The 19520-nt window shown below is 62.3% G+C and overlaps 2 protein-coding genes across 2 annotated transcripts; both read right to left on the reverse strand.

Moving 5' to 3' along the window:
• Positions 1–79: 79 nt before the first annotated feature.
• SCN4B (sodium voltage-gated channel beta subunit 4) lies at positions 80–7812 on the reverse strand. Its single transcript, XM_082070234.1, has 5 exons — positions 7667–7812; positions 4044–4207; positions 3186–3411; positions 2804–2933; positions 80–2681 (listed from the first exon to the last, which is right to left on the reverse strand). Exons 1-5 carry the CDS (start codon positions 7743–7745, stop codon positions 2588–2590), a joined length of 693 nt encoding a protein of 230 aa, XP_081926360.1. The 5' UTR covers positions 7746–7812; the 3' UTR covers positions 80–2587.
• A 6692-nt stretch (positions 7813–14504) lies between these two features.
• On the reverse strand, positions 14505–18032 carry SCN2B (sodium voltage-gated channel beta subunit 2). Its single transcript, XM_082070285.1, has 4 exons — positions 17917–18032; positions 15589–15755; positions 14992–15202; positions 14505–14802 (listed from the first exon to the last, which is right to left on the reverse strand). Exons 1-4 carry the CDS (start codon positions 17984–17986, stop codon positions 14603–14605), a joined length of 648 nt encoding a protein of 215 aa, XP_081926411.1. The 5' UTR covers positions 17987–18032; the 3' UTR covers positions 14505–14602.
• Positions 18033–19520: the final 1488 nt, after the last annotated feature.

The raw sequence follows: 19520 nt of genomic DNA on the forward strand, positions 1-19520 counted from the left end.
TTGCAATGCAGCATGCACACCCACACCGCTCCGCGGCTAAACAGCCGCCCACAGCAACCCAAACTAGAGCAAGTTTCTCTAGTAAACATAAACTTTATTTCATTCAGGGCAAAGCTAACTAAACCTCTACAGTGCAAAAATGTGCTGTCAGTCATCACACAGCATGTCGCACACACCCTGTGTTTGTCCGCAGGTATCTCCTACATGTAATTGTATATGCTTATACACATATGTGTCTGCCGCAGCACGTGCCTCCGTCAGGGGTTTCTCCCCAGGTGCCCCAGAAAGCCTCCGCAGACCCCCAGGGCCCCCGTGACAGCAGGGACCCCAGTGCTGGCACAAGCTCCCCCAGGGCCCCCATGCTGCGTACAGCACCCACACACATATGCATATAGAGTTACATTCCAAAAACTGCGTATGTTGACTTTTTCCATCAAGCCAGAGGAGTAATCCATGCATAGTACAGCATTGCATATCCTGTGGTAAGTGGAACCGTGTCCAGATACAGTCTAAAAAAGGCCAACAGGTTAGGACAGCTAAAAATAGTTATTTAAAAAACTCCCTTCGTCCCCTCTCTGTCCTCTCCCACCGGAGGTCTCGTCCAAGGATGGGCTGGGGGTCTCCTGGGGCAACCGGGAGGTCTCATGCCTTCCTGCCCAGGCTCTCACGTGTGACAACGGTACGTTAGCAGCACTTTGGTTTACAGAGTGCCTTTGGCCCAGCATCTTGGGGCGTTTCACAAAGCGATGCGGGGAGCCTCAAACCTCCTGTGAGGTAGCTCAGATTTACTGTCCCTGTTTCACAGATGGGGAAACGGAAGCGCAGAGGAGTCAAGTGATTTGCCTGAGGGTCCCACAGATCCTGAGACGGGTGACCAGGGTCCCAGGGACCTGGCTCCCACTTGCCCGTCTTATCAGCAGCCAAGGAACCCTGCCTGGGGCCGGATGCCGGTACCTGTCACTTGTCTCCTGTTCCAAGCACAGGGTCCTGATCATTGGGTGCCCCTGAGCCCTGCAAGGTGCCCTCTGTGCCACCAGCCCCAAAGCAGGCAGGTGGCACCCAAGCTCTCCCACAACAGTCTCCAGGGAAGGCAGCACCCAACCTTTCCTTGTTTGCCTTGCCCATCAAATCCTCACCCACATTTAATCCGGCACCTCTGTCGGGGTGCAAGCCCCTGCAGCCAGGGAACTCAGGGCTCAGCTCTGATTCCCGATTTTGAGTGAGGACAGACACCCACAGATAAAGGAGAAATGGGGAACAAATCATATTATAAAGGACATTGTTAAGCTCAGTTGTAGGATCGGCTCATTCCCTTCATTCTCGAGTCCTGCTACAGCCCTTGGGAAGGGGGCTGGTGTGCCCGCGTCCCCACTGCGGGTACCCTTTGCAAAGACCCTCTGGTTTTCTGTGGCCCCGAGAAACTTGAAGCACTTTGCAGATGTTAGCCAAGGAAGCCTCACAACAACCCGTGTGAGGTAGAGCAGTATTATTAGCCCCGTTTTACAGATGGGGAAACTGAGGCATGGAGCGGCAGAGTGACTTGCCCGAGGTCACCCGCGGGCCGGCGGCCGGCCCAGGAGCGGGGCGGCACAGCCCACCCCTGCTTCCCTCGCCAGGGCTGCACCGCGTCCCGCATCGCGGATGGAGTGCCGGTTTTCCTTGGAAGGGAAAACACGATCAGCTGTTTTTCCCCGCCGGTGTCTAATATAAAAACTATCCACGTAACGAGTCAAGCCTTGGCGAGTCAGCATCAAAAGCATCGCTGCTCTGCGTGCCGAGCTTTACAAGAGGGGAGGAGGAGTAAGAGCAGCAGCGATACCCAGGGGAGCAGAGGCCCCGGCACATGGCCAGCTCTGGCCGCCGGACCCCCAGCCCTGCACGGGAGCAACCGAGGCACCGCGGGCCACCCCGCCCACGGGGGCATGGCGCGCTGATGGCAAGAGATGGCAGCCCCGACAGCAACAGGCCTTTCGCTGCCTTGGCTCTCCAGTGTGCTTAACAGGAGAGCTGAACCTGAGCCCCATCACAACAGCTGTGCTTCCCCCCTCCCATGCCAGACCCACGAGCAACGCAGCAAAGGCGGGAGCCTCTATCTCTGCAGCGAGCTCCGTGCATCCTTGCTCTGCTCCAGAGATCTGCGTGCGGCAGGCGGCTCCTGCCCGCCCCGGCTCCGCATCACCAAATCAGACAAGACCCCCCAGCTCCTCGCAGCCTCTGCCCCCCCGGCACACCAGGACCCTGCACCCCCGGAGCGCGGCGCAGGCAGCGCAGCACCCGTCTGGCTGCAGAGCAGGGTGCAGCCAGCACCCGGCCCCTTCCTTGCCCGCCCAGCACCTTCTTGCCTTCGCTCGGAACGGAGCAGGCAGCTCCCTCTGTCCCAGCGGCGTCCCAGTACGAGTCCACAAGAAGCTCCCAGTCCCCACGGCAGCCGAAGTCTTTTCTGAGAAGCAGCGCAGGTTGCAGGCACGTGTGTAATAGAAACATGTCTCAAGCGTTGGCAGTTTGGAAAGAAAGGAAAAGGGAAAGGCTTGTCCCCCTGCCCACCCTCCCCGCTGCCGGGCGGGCTGGGGCTCGAGGCGCCGCTGCTTCATGCCTTTGGTGGTGCTTTTTGTTCCGCCTTGGAGCCGGCCAAGCCGTTCTCGGTGTTGTCGTTCCCCGACGAGCTCACCAGACACTCCTTCCTGCGGGAGAGCACACGGCAGCTGACACCCCCGGCCCCCCGGCCCCTCTCGCCATCACCTGGTGCAGCCCTGCCCCACGGCAGCACCCACCAAAGGGCGCCAGGACCGACATCTGCACTCACTTCCCATCCTGGGTCTTCTTGATGATGAACAGGACAACCCTCTTGATGAGCATGAAGAGGATGAGGAGGCCGATGAGCCCCCCCGCCACGCCCACGATGATGAGCGTCAGAGTGTTGTCTGTCTCCACCACTGCAGGAGAGAAGGTGCTGAGGGGCCTCCGGAGCGGAGCCGGAGCTCCCAGCTGCATGTCTCTCCCGAAAAGCAGCGGCGCCCTTCCCCACGGCACAGAGGGGCACGAGGCCAAGCCTTGCCCTTCAGCGATGCCAAGGACCTCGAGGAAGCCAGGACACCCCGTGCAGCACCACGACCCTGAGCCAAGGTGAGTCAGTTTGCATCTCCACCGCCCCAGAGCCACTCACGGGACCCCCGGCCAGCACTTACTCTTCTGGACCACCGTAAGGAAGATGGTGGCGTTGTGCTGCGCGTTCTTCTCCTTGGGGTTCTTGACGTGGCAGGTGTATTTCCCAGCATCGCTGAACTCCACGTTCTTCAGGACGATGGAGATGTTGTTTTCCTTCCCGGTGGTCGAGCCAACAAACTCCACGCGTGGGTTGCGTCCCACGAGGAAGGGCTCCGAGGCTTTGCTCTTTATCTTGCCGTGGTAAATCTGCAGAGGCAGGAACGCAGGATGCGGTCTCAAGTTCTCCCACCTCTGTACGCAGACACGCGTGGCCAAATGTCCCAGCACCCCCATGAAAGCAGGAACAGCCATGGCGGGGACCCAACACACAGCCCACCGGGGAAGGAACCGATTGACCGGACTTGCCCTGCAGCAATGTCACAGAGCACACAGAAGATGAGAGAAGCCCAGGGCAGAGACAGCCCCTTGGCTCTACAGCCACGCAGAGCCGGTCAGCCTGTGAGGACAGGTCTGCTCTGAACCGGCCGTCCTGCTACGGACTCAAAGAGCAGAATATTCCCAGCAGGAAGCAAACCTTTCGTTTTTCAGAGCAAGTGCAGGAGGAGAAAATTAACTATATGTCACCTGCACAGCCAGTTTATGAAAATAAACGAGCCTGTGGGCAGCAGAAAGCCCAGAGCAGCTTTGTGCCAAAAGCACAGACGTGCCAGCATATTTGAGCCACCCTGTTTGCACAGCCCTGTCCCCCGGGGCTGGAGACAGTCGGGAGGAGGGCATCCTGCAGGAGGAGAAGGAGAACTCCATGAGAACGGCAGTGCTGCTCTCCACTGCAAAGGCCCTGCCAGAAGGACTGAGGGAAAGCCTGGAGAGGCACCCACCATCTCTGTCGAGTTGAAATACCATGTGAAGACCAGGTCCTGAAAGCCTGTGCAGGTGATGAAGCTGCAGGGCAGCAGGACATCGGAGTTATTCAGAGCCGTCACAGTGTTGGTCTTCCCCACCGTCACCTCCAAGGCGAAGGCGACGGCGAAGATGTGCAAACCTGGCAGGGAGAGAGGAGGAGAGAGTGAGGACATGGCGCTGGTATGGACCCTCGCAGCAGATGGGGCAGGGAGAGCTTGTCACCCCTCGTCCCCTTGGGCATGGCAGGAACAAACATGCCTGTCCTGAGCCCCAGGACAGCTCAGCAGAGCCAGGGGACCTGCTCCTGGGGGAGGGCAGGGGCTGGCGGTCACCCACAGACACAGCACTGATTCAAAGGGGACCGTAATATCCCCACGAATAAAGTATGCAAATGAAAGCCCTGATTTGCATGTTATCCATAAAGCCTTCAGCTAAATCTTAAAGGGAGGAAAAAAAAGCCCAAAGCGCAGCACAGAGCTCTGTTCTTCAAGCAGCGAGTTGCAGCACTAATTAGCATGGCTGTCCTGGCCGCCCGCCACTCTGTGCGTCCCCCGCCCCGGCCAAGGGCTCTCGCAGCAGAGCGCTTCTCCTCCTGCTGGAGCTGCCAGGTGACCTTCACACTGCAGAACGCGGCTCTCGCTCTCTGCTCCCCGCTAGCAGGGAGGAACGCACCGAGGAGCGGCTACGAGCCCGGCTGCAAGAGCCGAGGCCGAGCCCGAAAGCGCCCCGCACCCCACGCCAGGGACCAGCACCGCGCTCCTGTGCACCGCGCTGGGCCAGCGGCGCCCATGCAAACCCTTTGGGGGCACGGGGACGCTTTGCTCCGGGCCGGGTGCGCAGCGCCATCCCCACGCCACCAGAGCCCTATCCCGCTTGTGTGATGTGGTACAGCCAAGATGCAATACAACCCAGCATTGAAATCCCCCTTCCCAGACCTCAGCCACCAAAGAGACACAGACATCCCTACAAAGCTTTCCCTGGACACTCTGACAACCAGAACAAGGGGACACAGCTCTTCCCACAGCTACAAGCTGGTCCCAGCTCCACTGACACCTTAAATTGGATACACTGCCTTCAGCTTCAGATTTGCATCTCCCTGCAGCCGCTTCAGACGCCGATTTATTCTCGCACACGTGCCTGTGCTAACAGCTCCTCAGGCACGCGCAGCCCAAGCCAAGCCCGAGAGCCCTGCATCCTGGGCTGCGGGCCCTGCTGCAGTGCTGCATTGCAAGCACTGCAGGGAGGGAGTTACTTAACTTTACAAAGAAGCACTTTTCATTTTGCCTGAGAGGCTTCAGCCAACGTCAGGGAGTGGTTTCCACCATATGGAAGCCTCCTGCAGTTGTCAGGCTCAAAGACCAGCCCTGGGGATGCTACAGAAGGGGCTGTGGAATCCCTGGGGAATCACGCTGGAACGCCTGAGCAGGCAGGGTGCTGCAAGGGGACAGCGACTTACAGGAAAGACGATTCCTTGCAGCTTCTAACACTTTTAATCCTGTCTGCCACTGTTACAGAGCCATGAATGTAATCTGAATTGAATGTGTGGGGTAAATGGAGCCTGATCTTATTCCTATCACGCTGTGGTCTCAGGAAGACAGAAGAGATCTGTTACCACTAAATAAAGCACAGAGGAAAACACTTTGAGAGGCTGGGAGATCACTGGCTGAACCTGCCACACCAGCTGCCACCGTTACTTTTCCGTATGCCCAAAGCTGCTGCACTTTGCACCAGCAGAGCCCAAGCTCTGCCCCCGCAGACCCCCTGGGACAAGCCCCCCTGCTGAGGGGTCCCAGAGCCACTGAGAGATGTGCTGGCTGTGCAACCCGGGACCCAGCCCCAGCAGCAATAGCCCCGCAGCCCAGCCCAGGGCCCAGAGCAGGACTTCACCCCACAGGCTGCTGTCAGCCCCGTGCTTCCCCTGCAGCCCGTCTGGAACCTGGTCTGGGAACCGCTGCCCTAACGGACATGGCAGACAGGGTTCCCCGAAAAGCCATGGGATGCCTCCACCACCTGCGAGAAAGCTGCTCCATCAGAACTTTCATTGCCCATAAAAATCAATGCGACCTCCTGGCACAGACAGCAAGCCGTGCCGGGCGTGCTGGCCAGGATCCTCGCCGCTGAGGTTAGAAGGGAGGAGCTCCCAGGCCTGCCTGAGCCCAGGTACAACGTGCCCAGGGACAGGACGCCCGGTCCTCGCCCTTCCTGCAGGCACTGACGGAATATGCTGTGCGGTGGCTCCCTGGTGGGGCCAGGAGCCCACTGCCACTCCCTGGAGAGCATCCCCAAAACACGCAGACACAGAGGGACCTGCCCAGCAGCTCTGCCCTTCCCACACCCCCCACGAGGCTCCCAGCCCACCCAAGTGACTTGTGGAACAAGGTTCCCACCTCCATGCCCTGGACCCCAGACCCCCAAGTTCCCTGGTCCCCAGCATCTCTGAGCATCTCCTACCACCCACTGCCAGCTCCAGGCTGAAAGCAGCTTGCACTGCATCTGACGAGGCACTTTCAACCAGGGACCAGCACCCAAATACCTCCTGCCGGGAATCAGGTACTTACATGTCTTTTCGTGCCTCCAGCTCACTTAAAACAAACTGAAGAACAGTGCCCTCTAAAACACCTCTCAAGGTAGTTTCCCAGCAGCAAATGCTGCAAAGGCAGCCCTGGGTTTCAGGCTCCCTGTGCCCATCAACTCAAGGGTGACCTACACAAGCAGAAGTGCAGCTGGTGCGTGAGGGCTGATGCAGGTGGCTTGGAAGGAGCCCCAGGGGCTGCAGTGGGGAGGCGATGGCTGCAAACTCCTTCCTCCACCCTGCAGCTGGGACACCTCGGGCACCCCGGAACACAGGTCTGGGCGTCACGCTGCACGCGTTGGCCCTGCAGTATGGGTTCATCCCCGTGCCAGGGAGAAGCGCATGCAAATGGTTGTTTTACAAAATGAACTGTAAAAAGAATGACCTGTCGGCAGGCGTGCTGGTGGCTGCGTTGAAGCAGTGCATTGCTTCCCTACGGCTATTTCCCCAGTTCATGTTAGCAGGAAGGCAGCAGCGGTCCCCGCTCGCAGAGCAGCAGAGCGGAGCAGGGCAAAGCGGGATGCAGCCGCAGTGCTCACAGAAGAAAGCTCTGGCGATGTTAGCGACTGATGCAGGCAGGGCAGGGGGCTGGAGCCAGGACTTCGGAGTCCGCTCTCGGACGCGGCTGCGAAGTCACCTTGGACAAGTCCCTTATCCTCAGTGCTTCGAACTCTCCGTCTGCAGAGCAGAGATCATTGCATTAGCGCCTGTGGACGGGAAATCCATCTGAGCAGCAGCGTCCGATTCCTTGCGGTGCAGGCGGGCCAGATGCGAAGCAGGCGAGCGCGAAGGGAGGGCGACATAGCGAGGGGCACCCCGCTTCGGGAAGACGAGGGGGCGGCTGGAAGCCGCGGGCAGCCCGCGGTGCCAACCCCCACCGGGCTGCCGGAGCTGCCCGCGGGTCCCCAGGGCAGGATCCCTGCCGGAGAGCCGGGTCGCCGGCGGTGCCCGCTCGGCTCCGGGGGCCGGCCGGTGGGAGGGGCGGCAGGAGGTCCCCGCATCCCCGGTGTCGCCCGCGCCCCTTACCCAGGAGCGCTGCAAGCAGGCGCGGCGCGGCGGCGGGCGAGCGCGGGGCCATGGTGCGGAGCGGGGCGGCGCGGTCCATGCCGGCCGCTCCGTGCTGCCCGCTCCCTGCTCCCCGCTCCGTGCTGCCCGCAGCGCCGGGCTCTGGCCGCCCCCGCGGAGGGCGAGCGGCGGAGGGCGAGCGGCGCCGGGCGGGGCCGCCGGGCGGGGCCGCCTTGCGCCCTCCTCCGCGCCCCCCCGCGCATCCCCCGCCCACGCGCGGGGGGCTCGGTCCGGACACACCCAGGCTTGTTCCGCCCCGCCCTGGGGCTCTTGCCCTCGCACCCCCCGCCCCCGGGAGATGCCCCGTTTTCTGCCCCCCCGCTGCGTTCGGCGCCTCGGCCGGTGCCTCTGCTCGGTTCTGGGGTGAAGCTCCCTGTACGGATGGCCCGGGAACGCCGGGCTGGTGCAGCCCTGACACCAGCTTGGCAAAGGGGCAAAGCAGCACTGAGCCGTTGGCTTCCCCTGCTGCTGCTGGGAGGACAAGGAAAGTGCCCGAGGCCGGGCTCAGGGGTCGTTTGGTGCACCTGAGCAGGGTGACACGGGCAATCCCCCTGCCCGCTGTCCCTGTGCAGCCCCAACGCAGACAGCAGGCAGCTCTGCAGCTGCACACGGGGACACAGCCCAACACCGATGCGCAAGGCTGCAGGGGCAATCTGCCCGACGCCAAAGGGAACACCTTCAAAACTTATTTTTCTCACGATGAGCTTGTTCCAGGATAATTGGCTGCACTTAAGTTCACGTCTCCACAACCTTTTCCTCACCGTCACATCCATTAGACCGAACCTTCAGCAGACCACATCCAAAAAGGCGGTGGTAGGGGCCCTCCTAATGGAGGCCTCAGAGGATGTGGTGCACAAAGACAGAGGTTTATCTTTGCGCCCAGGTCCATTAGAAAATGAGACCCTTGTGCAGAACAGCAATTTGCATCCCGAGTACAGGCATGGCGGGAAGGGGCTGGAGGAGCTGCTGTGCTCAGGGTACAGGAACAGCATCGACCGCTTCTCTGGGCTGTACTCCTTGCTGGCACAAGCCACGTGCCCTGGCACAGCTCACCCTGGGGAGCGGGTAAGGCACTAAGCTGTACCTCCTTGCTGGGTACAGCGCTAGAGCAAGGCTCCCCTGAGCAGGATTGCTTCTTTTCATGTGTGAGAACAGCTCACCCACAGCAATGCTGTGTGTCCGGGACGCCACAGCCGGTCAGCTCCAGGGCACCTTGACGGACCCCTCTGCCCCACTGCAGCCCCTTGGCAGCTCACTCTCCCTCCCACCTGGCTGGGAACATGAAGCGGGAAGGAAGACGGAAATCAGGAGGCTTTGCAGGGCACAAGGGCATCCCAGGGCGCCCTGAAAGGATGCCAGCAGCGCCTGTGGGTTGAGGAGCTAGGGCTGCAGAGCTGGCAACAGAGGCAGGAAAAGTACAGGCAGAGCGGGCTGGGCAGCGCTGGCAGCCGGCGCTGCGGGAGCGGGTGGAGAGTACTGCTGACGCAGCAGAAGGTGTCTCGGCGGGCGGCTGTGCGGGTACAGCGAGGCGATGAGCGGGGCGGGAGGATGGGTACGGCTCGGTGACGGATGTGGCGTGGCGAGCAGAGCTGCAGGAGCTGGGGACCAGGCAAGCGGTGTGCTGAAACAGGAGCGGGAGCGCTGCGGCTGCCGGAGCCTTGCTAATTGGGAGGGGGTGGCACCCACACCCCGATGCAGGGAAAGGTTATTAAGTGTGGAGGACTCCTCCCTGGGATGCTCAGGTGTCTGACAAGTTTAATTCCAAAACAGTGGGTAAAGTAGAGATGGCTTTGGCCAAACTGCCATTGTGAATTCCCCCAGCGTGGCCCTAAATCCTTTTGGGGGCAGGGAGGCTGGGAAGAGCAGCGCTACCCACCTGGGAGACTTGGCCCGGAAATACAAAAGGGCTCCTGTGACCACGACACAAACAGGGTGTGCTGGGCAGGCAGGTACCCAGCTGCCTCTGTGTTGCTCTGTCCCTGCAGCCTCTGCCTCCCTGCTGAGCGTCTCCGCAGGGGCAGGGGCCGCGCTGCCCACCCCACTGCACACCCGGCGCCAGCCGTGCCCTGCGGGAGCGGGATGCTGCCTGTCCCCGGAGCCTGATGGAGCCGTCACACTTGGCAGCTCCGGCCCGTCTCCTCAGCTGAGTGATCCGGTGAGACACCCGCCGCTGCCGTCGCCTGGGACAGGCTCTGCCGTCCCCCAGCCCGGCCTCGGGAGCTGCGTGTGCCACGGCGAGGAAGGGCACTCACGGCAGCTGGCTCTGGAATTTTGGCACGGTGCTCACATGTCCGGTGTGGGACATGGGGATACTGTGGCTCAGCGGAAACTTGTTTTGCTGAGTGCAGCACAAGGCTGCTGTGTCTGGTTTCAGGGAAGGCGAGCACCCTCTGCTCGGACACTGTCACCTCCCAGGGGCACAGGAAGAAGGGCTCAGGGGTCCTGCGAGCTGGCTCGCCACCTGCCAGGGGATCACAGCAGCTGCCAGGCCACTGCGTACCCCTCACTCCCTCTCACCTCGCACTAACGGAGCTGGGAGGGTTAAAATGCCAGGCTGCTCTCCGAGCAGGGCTCCTGCTTCCCTCCACGTGGGTATGGAGCAGGGTAGGGCTGAGCAGAGCAGTTGGGCTGCAGCCTCCTGGCTCAATGCAGCAGGCGCTGTGCTGGCCCCGCTGCCCTGGAGCATCCTGCCAGGGGCAGACCCAGAACGGGAGGAGAGTCCCGGCCCCCTCCGGAGCCTCCCGGCGCCAGGGGATGCTGGGCTCCTGGACCAGAGCCCTCCTGCTGATGGAGGAGGTGGCAACGCTGCAACAGAGCTTCCCATCAGCACCTTATATTTACTGCAAGGTCCTCTGGCTGCGACCTTTGAAGACAAGGTGGCCCAGCAGCCCGGGAGCTGGCAGCGGCAGGAGGGACCCGCGGTGATCAGACACTCGGCAGGACCGTCCCGGCTGGGCCAGGCGTGCCGGGCTGGGAGCTGAGCGAGAGGTCGCGGACACATAGACTGCGGGTGAGTGCTTGGCTGCCTTTGTCATTCCCAGCCCTCCCTTGGCTCCCTGCAGCTCTCCCTCCAAGCAATGCTGTCCCTGCTCCTTACCTCCCTCTCCCTGCGCGCAGCCGTCCCGCCCGCTGCCTCCGCTGCACCCACCACCAAATCTGGCTGCCCCTGGCGAGGGCAGGTTCCTCACCCCCTTTCACAGACCCTTTAATGCAAGCAGGGAAACAGGAGCAGCGTCCCCCAGCAGCCGCTGCAGAGGCATCTGCAAGAAACATTGAGACAACTGTCCTGTGTCCCAGGAGGAAGTTTCTTCCTGCCCCAGCACAGCCTGAGCCCACCCCCCAGGCCCTCCCCAGCCCCAGCGCCCGCTCTCCAGCACTGCCCTTCACACTCCCAGCTCCCCCGGGCTCACTGCCCCGGGCTGTCCTCGTTTCCTGGTGCCCCCTCGTTTCCTGGTGCCCCCTCGTTAGGTCCCAGCCCCAGGAGCCGGGCAGCCAGGCAGCATCGCAGGGACGGCAGCTCTGGGCTCCCACTGGGTCACCCCAGTGATCCCCGTGGCTCTGCACAGCACAGGGAAGGGCCCCCAGCATCTCCTGACCTGCTCTCTTGCTCTTCAACACCTCTAATCCCACCTGCTCCCAGGAAATTTATGTGGTCTGTAAAGGAAAAATGTATGTGGTCTCTGGACTGTCCCCGGTTCTGGAGAATTCATGAAGCCCTGGCACTGGGGGGCTTGCGACTGCCTTCGATCCCGTGTGCTGATGAGAACTCACCCTTGCCGTGTCCCGCAGGGCTCTCCTCTGGGATCCCACGGTGCCTCCCTTCCTCACGAGTTTCTTGCCAGCAGCTCTGCCAGAGGCATTTCCAAACTGCCAACCTGTGGGGCCCCCATCCCCTCTGTCCCCTCTGTCCGTGTCCATGTTCCCCCCTCCATCGGGCTGACTCCCTCGGACACCAGGTGCGCAGACACCCACACGCCCTCCCCGGGGAGCTGCTCCTCTCTGCAACAGCCACCCCTCCCTGCTATGGGCTGCCCTGTGCAGCCTGGCGGGGCCGTGGCCCCCAGCACCAGCCCGGCGCTGTGTCAGCAGAGGGCACTGGGGGTGATTTTGGTGCCCTTCCTCCCGGGAGGGAGAGGTGGGAGCTTTCTGCAGAGGAGTTAACCCCGCAGGAGCACGGCAAGGTGTGCAGGGCACAGGTGGCATGTGGAAAAGCCGGTGCTGCTGCTGTTGCCCGGCTGCTGGAGCAGCAGGAGGCTTGAGGTGGGGTCGCTGGGGAGCGGGGCAGGCAGGGCGGGCAGCACTAGCCCAGGAAAGACGGAGGCTCCGTAGCGCGCTGGCCAGACCGTGCCCGTGTGCGGACTCGGGGTGCGCAGGCATTTGGCGGCCCCGGTTGAAGGGCAGCTGGGAGAGGCGCGGCTGAAGGCGGCTGTCAGCGCTCCCCCCACCCTCGCGTCTGCACGGTGGGTAAATTGATGGATGTGCCTATTAACCGTGTCCCAGTTGTGCGCGCCGCTCTGGCACGTCCAGGCGGCGTTGCTGGGTTGCGCGGTCAGACAGCAGCGCGGTTACGGGTGTCCATCACGCGGTGCGTGCCCGGCTCCGCTGGAGCTCACCGAGCCGCACCGGCCGTGCCCCGCGCCGCCGCCATCCCCGCTCTCTGCAGAGCAGAGGTGCGGAACGCAGCGGGGCTCAGCGCCCTGGGGCAGGGCTGGACCCCGCGGTGCACATAGAGCACCCCAAAACCTCAGTGCATGAACACTCGGGCAGCACCAGCCGCAGCCCCAGCTCTGCCCTGCCGGGACCAAGCTCCGGGCACACAGCAGCTTTTCATCCCCCCGGACAGACGCACAGGCAGGGTAGAGACCAGGGACCGTGCTGCCCCTCCAGCAGGCAGCAGCACAAAAGCACCGAGTGCAAAGTTTGCGTTTTGTTGTTCTTTTGTTTGTTTAACTGTACAAAGAGCAATAAAAACATCCTACACTCAGGAGAGTGTTTGGCACAACAAACCCATCAGAAGGCGCAAACCCCAAACTATAGTCATAACCGATAACAGCGCCTCCTGTGTGTATATATATATATTTTTTTGTAGAGACTCTCTCTGCTGTGTACAGCTATGTACATACAGATGCATTGGCAAGTTGCAATCCAAGGATAGTGCGTGAAAGAAATGAAAGGCAGATGCAAGACTGCTCATGTGCAACAGTCACAGGCCTTTGGCCACAGAAGTTGCCAGCACAGTGGCGCATGGAGCCGCTCGCAGCCCAGCTTCGAGCAGGAGCGGCTCTGGCACCCAGCGGCACTGTGCTGGGAACGCCATCCGGAGAGGGGCTGTGCGGACAGGCAGGCTCAGCCCAGCCCTCCCGGGCAGCAAAGCCCCCGGGAGCGGGGAAGCCACGGCGGGACACGGCGCATTCCTGCTGCAGAGGGGAAGGGCGGCGGTGCAGGGCCCAGCGAGGGCGAGCGGCGCGGGGACGGCACGTGGGGACGGGGCAGAAAGCGATGGGGGAGAGCAGGGAGCGCACGGCTGTCCCTTCATCCCCAGGGCCTGATGGCACCACCGCGGCACTGCCGGGGCGCTGCTCACGCTGGGACGCGGCAGACGCTGGACGTCATCTGTCATCTGTCTGTGGCCCAGGTTGGCCAGAGAGGTGGTGGATGAACCACCCCTGGTGACATCCCAGGCCAGGCTGGACGGGGTCTGAGCAACCTGAGCTGGTGACGATGTCCCTGCTCATGGCAGGTGGCACTGGATGAGCTTGGGCGGTCCCTTCCAGCCCAAGCTATTCTCTGATTCTCTGGAGCACGGAGCGGGCTGGGGAGGTGCAGCCGGCACCGGGCTGGCTGGCAGTGCTGTGCCGTGGCAGTTACAGGTTGTGCAGGGCTCTGCAGGGAGGCTGGAGGAGGCAGTTTCAGCATCACAGGGTTGTTCGGCAGTTACGGAGCTGTCCTGCCTCAGAGCCTGTGGTTGTGCCCAGTCCTTCCCCGCAAATGCCCAAAAACTCCTTTTCCTCCCCAGTAGCTGCCCCCTGCTGCTCCCCGCCACCTCGGTTTGGCACATCAGCAGAACATTTTCCATTAGAATTACCCACCCCGAGAAAGAAACAAGCACAAAAAAGTCAGCCCAGCACCTTCGGCTGAGATGCTCAGGCCCAAAAATAGCCCAAGAGGCAGAAACATACATCCATTATACACCACAAGCCATCAGAGGCTCCAAAAACCAGCAAAGCTCAGAGACAGCACACGGGCTAATGGTCAATATCCAGCCATCACTTCTGAGCGGGCTGGGACAGTCCCTGAGGAGCACAAGCCTCTTGTCGCAGCACCCTCGGCATTGGCACACAGGACTTGCAAGGAGGAGGTGGCAGCAGTCGGGGATCCCTGGGGACGCGTACGCCAGCCCCCGTGCCCCAGGCACAGCAGGAGCACCTCGCGGTGACACCTGGCCCGGGGACAGGCGGCCGCTGGCCCCTGCTCTCTTTTTCTAGCAGGACAGGGCGCAGAGGTTGGGCATGGGGCTGCCCAGCCCTCCTCTGCCCCTCCTGCACCCCCAGCTCCAGCACCTCCCTGCGTGGGGACTGTGCTTGTCCTCCCTCTCTCTCATGCCACCCTGTCCCCACCACCTCTCCATGGCCCCACACAGTGCTCTGCACACAGAGTGTGTCCCAGGGGAGCAGGGGACAAGCTGTCCCAGCTCAGCCTCGCCGCCCTTCAGCCACCCTCCCCAGCCCTGCCCTGCGGCCGGGCTCTGGGGACCTTCTGTCTGCACCCTGCTCTGGGCTGGGGGTATTTAGATGGAAGGAGGGATGCTCTGGGGAGACAGAAATCCTTGCTCTGGGAAGCACATCAAGGGGGTCACACTGTACAGGGGGTGAGGAGGGAGGGGCGGGCAGGGGGGCGTTACTTGGTGCCCTCCTCCGGGTTTCCTTCACCGTCTGTCTTCCCTTCCTCCTCCGTCTTCTGGTCGTCTGTGTTAAGTCTCTGCTGCTTTTTCCGGCGCACACATTTCACCGCCACCAGCACCAGGATCACCAAAGCCAAGAAGCCGCCCACGGAGGTGCCCACGATGAGCGCCACTGTCGAGTCGTGCTTCGGGGGCTCTGGGGAGACAGGGCAGGGGCTCAGGGCAGGCGGCCCCAGCTGGGGCCGCCAGTGGGAGCAACAGGGAACAGGGAGGGCTTGCTCCCAGCACCGGGGAGCAAACCCTGCGGCTGCGAAGCAGAGGGAAGGCAGGGCGCGGGGCGGCACCCGTGGGTGCCTGCGGCAGAGGGGACGGCTCTGCCACTGACCTTGGGTGAGCACCTTCAGGTTGATGCTGGCGTGGCCCCGCTGTCGGTCCGGGGGGTTGAGCACATAGCAATTGTAGGTGCCCTCGTCCTCCAGCTGCACGTTTTTGAGGGTGAAGGACACATCGTACTTGGTGGGGTTCCCGGTGAACTCCACCCGGTTCCCAAAGCGGTCCAGCTGCTTGTTCATGATCTTCGTCCGGAACTGCAGGAACTGGGAAGCCCGCCCGGGAGAGGAGGTGAGACAGCGTTTGGCACCCCATGCGCACCCCTCCCCAGCCAGGCATCCCCGCTCAGCACGCACTGCCCTGGGTGCACCCCACACTGCGCGGTCACCCCGAGCCAGCTCCACAGCCAGCACGGTCCCTGCTCAGCTCTGGCCACCACGGCGGCCAGGGACGGGGTCTCCTCACGGCACCTCTCCCAGTCCCGCCTGCCCGTCCTGCCGCTGCCCTGACCGCAGTTGCTAACGTTCCCTGTGGCGGAGGAGGGCTGGAGAGCAGGAGCAAACGTAAGGAGAAGGCTCTGGACCCCACAGAACGCATGCGACTGCTTCCAGCTGGTCCCAGGACGCCTCAGCAGATCCCCAGCGGGACTCACCAGCTCCTCAGAGCAGTTCCAGCACTCCTGGTACGTCCAGTTGAGAGAGAACTGCTTGTTCTCCACCTTGTAGCAGGAGTTGAAGGTGCAGGAGAGCTTCACAGAGGAGCCGTTCAGGGCGTTGATGGTGGGGGGAGCCATGACCTCCATGCCCAACCCCGTGGGCGCTGCGCGGGCACGGAGAATGAGAACAGGCGGGTTGGAAAGCGGGTGTGAGCAGCCGTCCTGCCGGCTGAGCCCCCTCCCCATCCCGCCCCGCGCAGAGCTCACCCTGCTGCCGCGATTGCCGTCCAGGCTCCTCCACGCACACACCGCGCTGTGGGCAGCCAGGCCCAGGGGACAAGGAGCTGTCCCAGCCCCAGCACTGTCCCTCAGCCCTGCTCTGCAAACCTGATCACCCCTCTCTGCCCCAACGGTGCCCAGTGCTGAATTCTGCTGACTCCAGGCAACCCCTGCTCTGTGCCACTGAAACGAGGCCTTCCTGCTGCAGAATCGAAAACACGATGCAAAGGGCTGGATGCAGCATCAGCATGCAGGGCTCGGCGCCACATCCGTGGGGAAATTTATGGCTGCGCTCATCAGATTTCGCTCCCAGCAGGACGCAGCGCAGCGGCGAGGGCTGGGATGTGCCAGGGCCGGCGCCGCGGCTGCAGGGGAATGCAGATGCTCTCCCCTCCCAGGTGTGTTCACACACGGATTCTCTAGCCGGGAATGACCGGGTGAGGATCTCAGTCACTCCCGAGGGGACAAGGCCGGTCCCTGCGCCCTGGCCTTGCTGTGGCAGGGAAATGGGGCACTCCCCAGCACAGCGGGCAGGGCAGGACGGCTCAGCCGCGGCGCGGGCAGGGATGAGGGGCCTGTGCCTGCTCCCTCTCCCGCTCCATTCCTTTCCTGCAGCTCGCTCGGTCGGCCGGCTGCCCCAGCAGCAGCTGAAACCCAGCGCCTGCATCCAGCATGTTCTGCCCAGCCTGCAGAGGGGAGGATGTGCATGCGGAGACGGCTCCGGTGCAGCAGCCAGCTGCAAAGTGTGAGGCTGAGCCCCAGGGAGCCCAGGGATGGAGAGCCCTGGAAGGAGCTGTAAGGGCGGGCGGTGGCACCCGCAGGGCAGGGACAGGGACACTGGCAGCTGGGGCATTTCCCGTCACCTCACCTCTCCCCTTTGGCTGCTCTTTGCTCTCAAACCTTCTTCCTGAGGTGCTCCTGAGTCCAGCCCTGTGGCCAAGCTGGCTGCATGTCAAGGCTGCTCCACTGGCTAATCCGCTCCATCTGCAAGCAGGGCAGGAAAGGGGCCAGGCTCTGCAGCCGGGGAAAAGAGGCTTTTCCAAGTCGCAGAGGCGGCTGTTTGGAGGCACAGGGAACCAGCCGCATTCTGCAGGTGGCTCTCTGGGGGCAGAGGGGTGCCCCCCAGGTGTGGCCAAACCCCTGGGGACGGCTCGTACCAGCAGCTGGGCAGCTGCCGTGAGCCTTGGCAGTGCCTGTGTGTGCAGGTCCTAACGCTGCCATTGCACCCGGGGACAACAGAGGTGGGGAAAGAAACCACGGAAACCCCTGGGACCAACTGTCCAGGCTGCGTCCTTTAGTGCTGCGCACTGTCCCAAATGCTCTGTCACGCTACACCCTGCACCCAGGGCTCGGGAGGTAAGATTACACGTAGCCCCTAAAGCAGACCTTGCTGTGCTTTTCATCCTCCGTTCCCAGGCTCTCCTGCAGCACAGGCAGCCCACCCAGAGCTCCAGGACAGCGTGGACAGCTCTTCAAAGAGGTGATACGTTCCTGTTTCCAATCAATATAGACCCAAACCTGCTGACACACGCTGCTGGCTCCACGGCAGGGCAGGAACGCAGAGACCACAGTCCCCCCCACCCCATGCAGCACTGTCAGCCCAGAGCCCGCCACCCCAGCAGCCAAAGGACGGTGACAAGCCACCCGCAGCCCACCAGCCACCGCCTCCCCAGCCAAGCAAAGGAGAGCTGCCCCTCTCCCCACTGCAGCCCGCAGCCCTGCCTGGCACGCAAACAGCCAAACAGCCCTGCACCTCCGCAGAACCTCCAGCAAGCAGGATGCACAGCTTTTTGTTGGTTTTTTTTAGGGGAAGATGCAATTGTAAGATCCCCCCATCCTGCCCAGAAGCAGGTCAGCCGGGTGGCGGATTTCAGCAAGGTGCACATCAGACCACCTCCATCCCATCACTGCAGCACAGCATCCCTTGCTGGCTCGCTGCATCCCCGGGACAGGAGGGGCTTCTCAGGGCCGGGATGTGGGGAGGGGGCTCCTGGCCAGAGCGGGTGCTCTCCCCTGTGTGCATGCAAGGGGTCAATCGACACTTACCCAGCGAGAGGAGCAAGCTGAGGCCAGTGAGGAGCAAGGTGGGCGGCGGGAGCCAGGCTTCCAGGCTCATTTTGAAGGACTTTTTTGTGTATGGAGAGAACCTGGTGTAGGTGTGGATTTTGGTGGTGGTGGTTTGCTTTTTTCGAACGCCCGGGTTATTTGCAGGTGACATATAACATTAGAGCTGCTTTATTTCCACAGCCCAATATGGCTGGTTGGAGCGGTGCTGGAGTGGAGGCAGCCGTAAATGCTATGGTTGGTGAATTTCAGCAGAGCAAGTGGGAGGGCAGAAAAATTTTCCCCTGAACAGGCAGCAACGGCTCCTGCGGCTCCTGCTCCGTGCTCGGGGTCTGGTCGCAGGCTGTGTCGCAGACCGGCTCCTGCAGCACGCTGAGCGCAGGAGCGGGGTGCTGCGGGGGTCCCTCTGCCTGTGCAAACTCACTGTTGGAGGAAGCAAAGCTCAGGGTAGCTCTTCCTCCAGGAAGCCGGGGACTTGAGCAGCGCAGAGGGTCCCGAGGAGGCAGCCTGCACAGCGGCCTGGCCGGGCGGGTGTAGCTGCGAGCAGCCAGCCTGCAGTGGATAGAAGCGCTGCCGCTGTGCCCGGCGCTGCCGTGCTGGTGCAAGGGGAGCCCCCTCGCTTCCCAGGGCTGCCAGACTCCGCCGGCACCTTCACCTTTCCCCAGCAAAGTGCTGTCCCAGAGCAACGTCCTGTCGTCATCCAGCCCTCGGGATGGGGACGCCCTGCCCAGCAGTAACAGGGCTAGAGAAGGGCTTTGGTCCCCTTTGCACCATCAGCCGAGGAAGCCTTTGAGCCATAGTCTCCAAGCCTGGGTTCAGGCTGCCGAAACGGGTGTAGGAAGGAGACAAGGTGTGATCTCGTGGAAAGCAGAAAGCCAGTGACAGCAGCTGCTCAGCCAATGAGTTCTCGTGCCCTGGGACGCAGGATGGTGGGGGTCGCTGTGGCAGCATCAGTGAGCAAAAAGGCCAGAGCACATCTCAGTTCCTGGGCACCACAGCCCTGGAGAGGAAGGGACGGGGCAACAGGGAGGCAGGAGGGACACAGAGGTGCTCTTCTATAATACCTGAGCAGCCTCAGGAGGAGAAACAGGGCAGCAGGAGAGAAGGCATCAGAGAAGTTTCAGGGTGAACACAGCAAACTCACTGCACACACAGCACCATTTCCCAACCCTGCTGGGCAGCTAAAGCCCACTCTGCTCTGCTTGAACAGCTCCCACGACCCTGCAAAGGCACCAAACGCCACATGTAATCCCCCAACACCCCAAAACCAGCTTCAGTTGCCGCTTCCACCGGTAATCCCATTCCTTGGCTTCATTCAGGAAAAGAGAGTAGGGTGTCAACGTGAAACGAAGCAGTGCAGGCGGAGCGGGCTGCGCTGCAGGCTGAGAGCGGAGCGGGCGGTGGGAGGTGGTCCCCAGCGCCGCACCTGGAGGTGTCAAACATCTATATTTAGGGCAGGAGAAGAGCCAGCACACGCCGAGACGTTGCCCCGGAGGCCCGGGAGGGGTTGCTGGACTCCCCCTGGCCAGCACAGCGGGTGCCAGGTGTGGGGTGCACGCAGAGGTGCTCACCCACGGGGAGCGGTT

Source organism: Streptopelia decaocto (genome assembly GCF_964273445.1).
Source record: "Streptopelia decaocto genome assembly, chromosome: 21".
Taxonomy (NCBI): Eukaryota; Metazoa; Chordata; class Aves; order Columbiformes; family Columbidae; genus Streptopelia; species Streptopelia decaocto.

What these genes read in the sequence shown, in the direction of transcription:
- SCN4B (XM_082070234.1), bottom strand. Translation starts at nt 7,745, where the DNA reads ATGGACCGCGCCGCCCCGCTCCGCACCATGGCCCCGCGCTCGCCCGCC. An exon ending in CCTGCTTGCAGCGCTCCTGG is followed by an intron (nt 4,208 to 7,666) that starts GTAAGGGGCGCG and finishes TCTCCCTGCCAG; the next exon opens with GTTTGCACATCTTCGCCGTC. An exon ending in ATTTCAACTCGACAGAGATG is followed by an intron (nt 3,412 to 4,043) that starts GTGGGTGCCTCT and finishes CTGCCTCTGCAG; the next exon opens with ATTTACCACGGCAAGATAAA.
- SCN2B (XM_082070285.1), bottom strand. Translation starts at nt 17,986, where the DNA reads ATGAGCCTGGAAGCCTGGCTCCCGCCGCCCACCTTGCTCCTCACTGGC. An exon ending in CAGCTTGCTCCTCTCGCTGG is followed by an intron (nt 15,756 to 17,916) that starts GTAAGTGTCGAT and finishes GTGCCCGCGCAG; the next exon opens with CGCCCACGGGGTTGGGCATG. An exon ending in CCTGAAGGTGCTCACCCAAG is followed by an intron (nt 14,803 to 14,991) that starts GTCAGTGGCAGA and finishes CTGTCTCCCCAG; the next exon opens with AGCCCCCGAAGCACGACTCG.